We start from the raw sequence: 9,727 nt of genomic DNA on the forward strand, positions 1-9,727 counted from the left end.
GACACCACCTTCTTTTATCTGGTGTTGGGCCAAGGTATGAAGATTCTTCACGCGAGACCAGCTTCCATCTCGCGTTGAGCGAGACATGGCGCGTCGGTTCATCGGGTAATCAAGAATTTCTTTTCTGCGGGGGAAATTGAAAGCTCTTTATTCAACACCAACAGCTCCAGCGAAATCAGCGGAGAGACTGGTTACAAGGAGACTTGATGTACAGTCAAGCCAACATTGCGTGACTAGAGTGCTAGCTAGCTTAGCACAGAGATGAGCAGAAACATTAGCCGACCTACCAACACGCTGAATTACAAAAGACTTAAAAAAGGAACATGCTCCCCAATCTCGAACAAGGTAAGCGCCACCGCCGCGCGATCGCTGTGACGCGAGTTCCAAGGATTCATAATCTCCAAATTGTCAGTCTCAAAAACCACTTCAACATAGCCTTTGAGATGTGCAAATAAAACACCATCGCGAAGAGAGAGATCTTCATCTATGAGAGGATCAACGATTCCCGGGTTGAAGTGGTTTAATTTTGTCTTTTCTTGGAACGTGGGGTGATCTAATCACTCTTTAATCGTATTTATTTATTTATTTAATCCGCCAAAAAAATGATGGTTACCCGTGTGTAGGCCCGACCCCGACAGCTGTCGCCTTCCATGCGGGCCCCGCGCGACCCGATAGGAGGAGGCGGACACGTCACGCGACGAGAGACGAGAAAGCTTCTCTCTCTGACCTCCTCCGCACCGCACCGCACCGCACCGCCGCGCCGCCCATCTCTCCTCCTCCTCTCCGGCAGGCCGAGCGGAATGGACGGCGAGGGGGACGGGGCCCAGGGGCTGGAGGAGCAGGCGGCGGCGGCGGCTGAGGCGGCGCGCGAGCTGCGGGACGCCGCGGCGGCCCTCGCCGCCCGCCGCGCCGCCGACGAGGACGCGCTGCGGCGCCGCGCCGTCGCGCTCGACGCCGACGTGCGCCGCCTCCAGGGCTCCGTCGCCCCCCTCGACCCCTCCACGCTCGACAAGGTCCGCGTCCGCCCCCCTCCTTCACCCTCTCCCTCCTCCTCCTCCTCCTCTCTCCCTCTCCCTGCCTGATTCGAAACTCGATCCCTCCTCGCCGCCGCCCTCGCTCCGGCCAGCTCTCGAGGCACCGCCGTGTGCCTTCTCCGCTTTGCCGCTGCCTCGCGACGCGGGCTCGATGTGTGCGGCCGTCGGAATCTGCCCCGTGATCCGGCTGAATCCCGTTGCTGTACGAAGGTGCGGCGCTTATTATTCGTCCACGAGTGCACAGATTTGCGGCGCGCGCATCGAATTGCTGGATGCTGGCGAACGATTTTTGTATCGACGAGCTGCGTTCGCCGATCCGATCGCTGCTTCATCTCGCCTTATTAGCACCAGGGGATCCTCTTCACCAGTTCTCGAGCTTACAGTGTGCCAACCTTCACCGCTTAAGCTCTCTGATCCCTTAGCCCACAATTGTTATACGCACTACTTCCATGTCATTGTTTTAGCATGTACTACAAACGATGGAGTCTCAGTTGCCCAAATAAGAATCTCCGTCTCGAGTTCCCACATGTTACAACTTTTCATACTAGCATGCTATTTTCTTATGTTGTGGTTTGTATTATGTTGCCATATGTGCAGGTAGAGGAGGAACTGGAGCGCGCCAGGGCAGCAATCTTGGACAGCGACGTGGCTGCGTTTCTCCCAAGCAAGGGCAATGGTCAGTTCCATTTTGTTTCCTCCCTGCCACCAGTTTTGTCTGGGCTGAAGTTTATTTGTTTCTTTATGAGTTACTGTATGGTCGAAGCTTACTATGTGAACCTTCAGGGAAGTTCCTTAAGAAGTTTGTTGGCCCTGTGAATGTGCGGGTGGCAAGGAAGGAGGACAAGCTCAAAGTGAAGGACGAGTACAACAACTATAGGGTAATAATCTTCAGATGTTTTTCCTTTAGATATTGTGTGTGGTTTTTTCTCATGGTATGGCATCACGAACTGAATAAATTGAAATTATCTGCTTATTCTTCACGACCTCTTGTATGGTGATTAATGCATTCTGAACTTTTGATAACTTCTAATGGCTGTAACTATTTGTGCTGCATAAATTCTGGTTTATGTTAGGCATTTATAAAAATGATATGGCCTGTGTCACTGTTCCCTTGACACTGCTGACAAGTATTTAAGTTAAGTTTGATCTGCTTATTCTTCAGGACCTCTAGTATGGTGATTAATGCATTCTGAACTTTTAATGACTTTCGTGGTGAAACATAAACTTCTAATGATTGTAACTATTTGTGCTGCATAAATTTTGGTTTATCTTAGGCATTTATAAAAATGATATGGCCTATGTCAGTGTTCCCCTGACATTGCTGACAAGTATTTAAGCTAAATTTGAACTGTCAAGACTATATGTCTGTATGTTCAAGTTCACAGTCATGCAAATTGAAAATCTCCTGCCTATTTTGCATGCGACAAAGTTGGGTTAGTTAATTTAGATAAACATAATGTTGTACTGTATGGTGGTAATTATGTTTCAAGGTTCTGTAAGGTTACTATGTATGTTCAGTTCAAATTGTATTTTGTTAGTGAAATATTGTAAGCTTGCTAACATTTTTTATCTTCCAAAATTCTAAACAAAGCCTGACAATCTAGATGGTTTAACCTTTTCTATTGGCATTTGGCAGGATAGGGCTGCTTATATGTTCCTGTTATTTCCATCCACTCTCCTCTTACTGAGATGGTGGGTGTGGGATGGGTGCCTTCCAGCATTGGCAGTTCAGGTGTACCAGGTATTTGTTGAGTACTTTCACATACCCTGAGTACATTTCCTCTGCTCATCACTTCATTGTCCGACAGAATTGATAAAAAGACTATGTTTCCACTTTGCAGGCTTGGTTATTATTCCTCTACACAAGTTTTGCTTTGCGGGAGAATGTGTTGCTTGTAAATGGAAGTGATATTCGTCCTTGGTAAGGATGAAAACTTTCATCGGTTCATATATGAAATTGTAGACTGCAGCATTTAAGCAATTCGTTTTTGAAACTTGTCCAGTTTTTTTCTTGAAACAAAACTTGTCAAGTTAAGTGTGCTCAAGTTTTACTAAATGTCTATATTTGGCACTCAAATCTGGCATCAGAACATCTGTTTGTTTTGTTGCCTCAAGGCCGTGTTCAGTTTGTTCTCTAAATTTTCCAAAACTAATTTCTTCTACAAACACGACCATCTAATCATAATATGCTGCTATATTTTCAGGTGGATATACCACCACTATTTAGCAATGCTAATGGCTCTTGTTAGCCTTACTTGGGAGATAAAGGGACAGCCTGATTGCTCGAGTAAGCAGGTATATGATGTTTTCATAGAAGTGTGTATGTTGCTTTGTCGTTAGTCCCGAATTTTAAAGACTATAAACTCACAATCTGGCCTTTTTGCAGAGAGGGGTACAACTTTTCCTGCGTTGGGCAATCATGCAAGGAATTGCAATGCATCTACAGAATAGGTACCAGCGTCAAAGATTACGCACCCGAATTGCTCTGGGAAAGGTGAGGCCTTCCTTTAATTTTAAAAAAAAGATTGATATGTGCCCTTTACTCATTTTAATACTTGAACTTTGGAACTTGAGTATTAAAAAGTAACTAGTATTATTAAATAAGATTCTGATCATCCTTTTGATGATCCTGCATGTAATCAATGTATATTCATGGAGATCTATAGTTGGTGCTTGTGAAAAGCAATTCAGTCCTCTTGTTGTTTAGCTAGGAGTTGGAGACAGCACTTACACAAATAAATGAATATAAGAGTTGTGACCTTCCCTAAAATAAATCTTATGGTCAAACGCTTTTTTGTAAACTTGATGCACTGTTAAATAGGTGTTCTCATAATTATGCGTTTCCCACCGTAACTTTTTTGTACCAGTAAGAGTGGTATTTTCTTTGTCTCATTTTGATTTATTCTGTTGTCATTGACTACTTGCAGGCTAAAAGAATGGATGTCGTCGCTGGAGAAACAGCTGGTGTGGAAGGGCAGCTATTGCTACTATATCCTGTTCTTTTTGTATTACAGGTAGGTGTCAGGCGAGCCCATAAAACATGTTTGCTCTTAGTTTTCCCATGATATGGCAACTAACCAGGACCTTGCAGGGAACTAATTAGCGGTCAGTAGATGACCGATTCTTGGTGGTCATGTTGTTTGGTTCTTCATACTTTAATTACATATATGTCTATACCTTACTGTTCAGTCAAAGTGAGAATAGGAGCAACATGATGACTTAGGTCTGCACCATTGGATCTCATCTTCTTGGTTACTCATGTTTACAGGGGTTTGAAGGATATGTTGGAGTGTTGCTTCTTCAGACGGCGTGGCACGGGCTCACCTCTGAATGGCAGGCAAGTATCAAATATCAATAGTAATCCCAGTTGGAGTCTTATAGTTTCCATAAGGATTAGGCCATGCACTTGGTATCTGCCAAACGTGTTGTTGTTTGGCCTACTATCCGGTCCCCCCTCCCTGAACTGACCACTGTCGTCGCCCGCCTTGCCAGGTCATAGTTTGTGGGATCTTGCTGGTGGTGATGGCGGTTGGCAACTTCGTCAACACGGTGGAGACTCTGGCCCTGAAACTGAGGTTCAAAGCAAAGATGAAGAGGACGCGGCACAGGCAGGAACCTGGCCAGGGCGGTCCGAGTCGCCTCCATCAAAATTGATAGTAATCCAGTATGGTGCCACTCCTCCATCCATGCCTGGAAACATCAATGCTGACAAAACCATCTCTTATGTATATCCTTTAATCGGTACACCACTTTTTGCTCCGTGATCTCGTGTGTGTTTTTTTCCTTTTTTTTTCTCTTATATCGGTAAATTTGGTTCCGTGGCAACCAAGCCTTACGCTCTGTTCAACGCACGTTACGGTGACTCGACGCCCAATAATCGCTGTTTCGAGTTGGTACAATCATTGTGTATTATTGACTGGTCCAGCACTTTTGACAGTGGGCATGTTTGAGCAAAGTGTTTGAGAAGCTCCGGTGCTTGATGCTCTTGCTGCCATCAAGTAGTGGTGTAGTACCTGACCCTTCAATTATTCAGCACTCTCCTAACCCAGTGCCTAATTGTCAAACCCCTCTCTCTGTCCTGACCCAGGGCCTAATTATTCAGTACATGTGCTCTCTTGTTAACATGTTGACCTTCCATTCTGGCCCTGTGTTTCCGTCCTGAGGTCCAGTAAATTCCCCTGCTACTGGTACTACTAGTAAGTAGTAACCCAGAGACATTTGCAACCTGCCAAAATCACTTGGGACTTGGCGAAAACCTTTAGAAATCCCTTCTATCACCATGATTGCAATTTTTATGCATTGGGGATCTTGGTCCATTCTTCAGATCCTTGAAAGCTTATGTATCCAATTCCTTTTTATAGGATCCCATGATCATTGAGCACTGGCCATTTCTGGAACCAAGAATTCTCATTCGACACCAAAGCAAACAAATTATTTTTTCGGAATTTTTATTGCATCCGTTCATGGAAGTAAGTGAAGTCGAATCATATTTACATCCCACTCAATTCTAGCACTAGACACTACACTAAACCAATCCATTTTTCTACCACTAGATGTCTAAAACACACACACACAAGGAGAAGAAGAAGATGAAGCTAATAGAGCTTCTGAAAAATGGGGTGCAGTACTCCGGTCAGCTAGCTGGTCATGCGGAACAAGTCGAGCAACTTGAGGTCACCGTCGCCGCCGTCCGTCCCGGCGATGGACCTCGCCGCCTTCTCCGCGACGGCCGCCCGCACCTGCGCCATGGTCGGCCGGAGCCCGGGCTGCGCCGCCACGCATTCCACGGCGATCCGCGCGACGTCGTCGGCCTCGGCGACATCATAGTCGTCGCCCAGCCTGCCGTCCACGAGCCCCGCCACCCCGGCGGCCCTCACGCGCGGCAGCACCCTGGCCGCCAGGTACTGCCCGCCGCCGTCTGCACCCGGCACGCCGGCGGCCGGCGAGCCGGTGACGGCCTCGAGGAGCAGCACGCCGAAGCCGTACACGTCGGACTTCTTGGACACGATGCCGGTGCGGAGGAAGAAGGGGTCGGCGTAGCCCGGCGACCCCACGGCGGCCGCGCCCCGGGCCGGCGCGACGGCCGCCGAGAAGGTGCCCTCGCAGGCCGACCCCAGGTCGCAGAGCCGCGCGCGGCCGCCGGCGTCGAGCAGCACGTTGGAGGCCGACACGTCGCCGTGGACGATGGAGATGGTGTCGTGGAGGTGCTCCAGCGCGGCGGCCACGTCATGGAGCACCCGCATGCGGTGGCGCCACGTGATCGCCGGCGTGGCGGTGGCGCCGTGCAGCCGGTCCGCCAGCGTGCCCCCCGCCATGTACTCCAGCACCAGCGCGCCTCCCTCCTCTGCACCCACCACATGAAGAAATTCAGTCACTATGCTCACAATTATAATAAAATGTTCATTTCATTCTGTACTCTATTTAACTATGTGTGTAAAAAAGGTAAATTTGAGTTAGTTAAGTATAGGAGTGATTTCTACCAGCAGTGTAAGAAGGTGAAATTTTTTATTTACATGGAGGTGAGAACGTAGAGTCAAAGGTAGAGCGGCAGTGGCAGTGAAGGGGATTTGATTTTGATATTCAATTTGGTGTGGTGGAGGAGGGAATATTTTACCGTGGTCGTCGGAGTAGGCGAGGAGGGCGACGAGGCGGGGGTGGCGGCCGACGCGGCGGAGCAGGTCGAGCTCGCGGCGGAACGCGCCGAGCCGGCGCTCGCCGCCGCCGCACCACCGGTGCACCTTCACTGCGGCCGGGGCGCCGCCGGCTACCGCGGGGGTCCTGGACAGGTACACGGCGCCGCCGGACCCGCCGCGGGCAACCACGGCCGCCTCGTCGAATCCGCCCGTCAGGGCCTCCACCTCCCGCCACGCGAGCCGCCGGGGCTCCGGCGCCCTCGGCTTCGTCCACGCCGCTAGCGGGGACACGGGCGGCTCGTCCTGCTGCTGTGGAGCTGCTGGCGGTGGAGATGGTGCCGCCCGCGCGGCGGCCTCCGGGTCGACGGCGGCGTAGGGGGAGCCGGGCGCGGGGGCGCGGCGGAGCGCGGCGAGGCAGAGGCGGAGGAGGAGCAGCGAGATGGCCGCCGAGGAGAGGAGCAGGAGGCAGAAGAAGACCGTGGCCAGCGCCATGGCCGCGTCCATGCCGCCGCCGCCGCCGGCGCGCGCGCGTGTCTCTCGAGCTTGGCCGGCTTGCTTTGCTTGGAGTGTGGGGGAATGCAACGGGTAGAGACGGACGGGGAAGGGTACGATGTATATGCATTGGAGCGAATTGGTGCAGGACAAAAAATGTGAGCTGCTTTAGTTAGTGGTAGTGTGGTGGTGGCTGTTGATTAAGCATGATTTGATTATGCGCCAGTAGCATAGCAAATACATTAAGTAGGACCCACTCAAAAAATTACATTTCGTAGGAACCTGATGCTCTTATTATTTTTCAAATGAGAAAAATATTGTTTCCTCAAAAAAAGAAGAGAGAAAGTAGTCAGGAAAATATTGGAGGGATTTAATAAAATGCACTTTGGTTGGATTTTTAAAGGGGGCGTTTGTGTTTATTTTCTTGAGGCTTTGATGCTAATCAGCCGGTTCAAATTTAAACTAGGTATTAAATGTTTTTTTTTGAAATATTGGTTTTGATAAAGATCCAAATTTATCATGAAAGCTTATCAGAAGTACAAAACATCTTAGGGCTCCTTTGATTCAAAGGAATTCTATACGATTTCTGGAGGATTAAAATCATTAGAAAATTTTCATACATTGCTCCTTTGATTCATAGGATTTGATTCCATAGGAATTTTTCGTATGGAATCTTTTGTACTACATTTCATAGAAAATCTATCACCCACTCCAACCTTTTTTTATAATTTCTTTATTTTTTTCGTGGCATCAAACACTCATTGCTAATCATATACTCCCTCCGTCCATAAATAAGTGTACATATAGATTTGTACTTAGTCAAACTTTTTAAAATTTAACTAACTTTATAAAAAATAGTAGCAACATATATGTCATGAAAATGATATATTTGGAAACTTCATATAAAGAAAAATCTATTGATACTAATTTGATGTCATAAATGCTAGCACCTTTTTTAATAAAATTAATCAAAGTTTAACTAGTTTGACTGACAGAAAAGAAAAACGTATACTTATTACCGGACGAAGGGAGTAGGTTTCAAGTGGGCATGCCATTCCAACCTATACTTTTCCTATTCTTATGTTTTCAAAATCCTATGAATCAAAGAGGCCCTTAAACATCACAAAATTATAAGTCCTTAAACCGTCGAACGATCACTACTGCTGCCAGAACGACCTGATGTCATGGCTGTCGTGCCTAAGGCGGCATGGCCTTATTGATAACAGTTGGCAAGTCTTCATGCATGTGTCCTTAAGACCTTAATGACTAACACCCTGGATCCACAATTATCATCCTTGAACCCTTGAGTCGATCTCAATACACTGCAGGACGAGGAATCCTAATAGAAATTGACGTTAGAACTCTGTTAAACGGATGAACACGATAATAGCAACTCTAGCAGACCCTGTATAATCACGACCTGCAAACGCGTTTTGCAATTCGACGAAGTGGGGTTTTACGGGACGAAAAGTTGCGCTGCAGAACAGAATTCACATAATGAAACTGCATAATTTGAAAAATAAACATTCGCGGGCGAATTTGCAACCACAGTCATGATCATGCAACACTACATTCAGTACTAGAGGGGGGCATCACCTACTGGAGCTAATCAGAGCTTACCAGAGCTACTACCTATCCTACCGCACTACGCAAAATGGAGCTCACCGGAGTCGAGCTCGTGCAGTAGTAGATATCCTACATTCAGTCGTCGTCCTCGTCGGAGGAGAGCTCGACGTTGATGCGCTTCTGCGCAGTAGCTTCACGGCGCCATTCCTCGACCTTGTGGCCGAAGGCGATGGCCGACGCGACACCCTGCTCGTAGAGCACGGTGTCGATCTCCTCCTCCCTCCGGCGGCGCTGCTAGTCCTCTTCCGCCTTTCGTGCACTCCACGCCAGCAGCCCGGGCAGGAGGCTATCCAAGGGAGGAAATCCTCCGGTCCGACGACGGCCCCGACACGTCGCTCTTCACCGGTGGGAGGGAGGAGGACGAGCGGGAGCTCGGCGCCTCGAATGAGCTGCTGCCGGAGAAGAGGCGTCCGCGCGCGCGGTCGTACTCCTCTGTCTCGCGACGGAGGAGCGACGGCGGCGGTGTGAGGCCCCAGCGCGTGTACCGGCGGGTGGCGCGCTTAGGGGCGGCGTCGGATCTGACGCAACGCGCCCTCTCGGGGTCGTCGTTGCTACGGCTACCGGAACTGGCCATCGGAGCGGTGAGGTGGGGGGCTTTTCACGGCGGAATGGAGGCGCGCGGCAGCGGATTGGAGGCGCCGGCGGTGAGGTGGGGGCTTTTTGCGGCGGAATGGAGGCGCGCGGCGGCGGATTGGAGGCGCCGGCGGTGAGGTGGGGGGCTTTTCGCGGCGGAATGGAGGCGCGCGGCGGCGGATTGGAGGCGCCGGCGGTGAGGTGGGGGGCTTTTCGCGGTAGCGGAGGGATAGGGTTTCGACCCGCATCCAACGGTCGAACCCGCAGTTATATCGGTCGAGCGGTCGCATTTACGGGCCACCGTAAAAAAATTCTAGGTCGGGCTGCGTTTGCAGTGTCTGCTCTGGTAGGAAAATGAACCCAAACCCG

The 9,727-nt window shown here is 49.5% G+C and overlaps 2 protein-coding genes across 2 annotated transcripts; one reads left to right on the forward strand and one right to left on the reverse strand.

Moving 5' to 3' along the window:
- The first annotated feature begins 697 nt into the window (after positions 1-697).
- On the forward strand, positions 698-5,000 carry LOC123402921 (transmembrane protein 120 homolog). Its single transcript, XM_045096888.1, has 10 exons — positions 698-1,013; positions 1,632-1,710; positions 1,818-1,912; positions 2,671-2,775; positions 2,876-2,955; positions 3,239-3,329; positions 3,421-3,528; positions 3,962-4,048; positions 4,303-4,371; positions 4,527-5,000. The coding sequence occupies exons 1-10, from the start codon at positions 801-803 to the stop codon at positions 4,686-4,688; spliced, it is 1,089 nt and encodes a 362-aa protein (XP_044952823.1). The 5' UTR covers positions 698-800; the 3' UTR covers positions 4,689-5,000.
- A 458-nt stretch (positions 5,001-5,458) lies between these two features.
- LOC123402920 (salt tolerance receptor-like cytoplasmic kinase 1) lies at positions 5,459-7,555 on the reverse strand. The gene is made up of 2 exons (XM_045096887.1): positions 6,649-7,555; positions 5,459-6,378 (listed from the first exon to the last, which is right to left on the reverse strand). Exons 1-2 carry the CDS (start codon positions 7,169-7,171, stop codon positions 5,672-5,674), a joined length of 1,230 nt encoding a protein of 409 aa, XP_044952822.1. The 5' UTR covers positions 7,172-7,555; the 3' UTR covers positions 5,459-5,671.
- Between the last annotated feature and the right edge of the window lie 2,172 nt (positions 7,556-9,727).

The sequence above is a fragment of the Hordeum vulgare genome, chromosome 6H, assembly GCF_904849725.1.
Source record: "Hordeum vulgare subsp. vulgare chromosome 6H, MorexV3_pseudomolecules_assembly, whole genome shotgun sequence".
NCBI lineage: Eukaryota > Viridiplantae > Streptophyta > Magnoliopsida > Poales > Poaceae > Hordeum > Hordeum vulgare.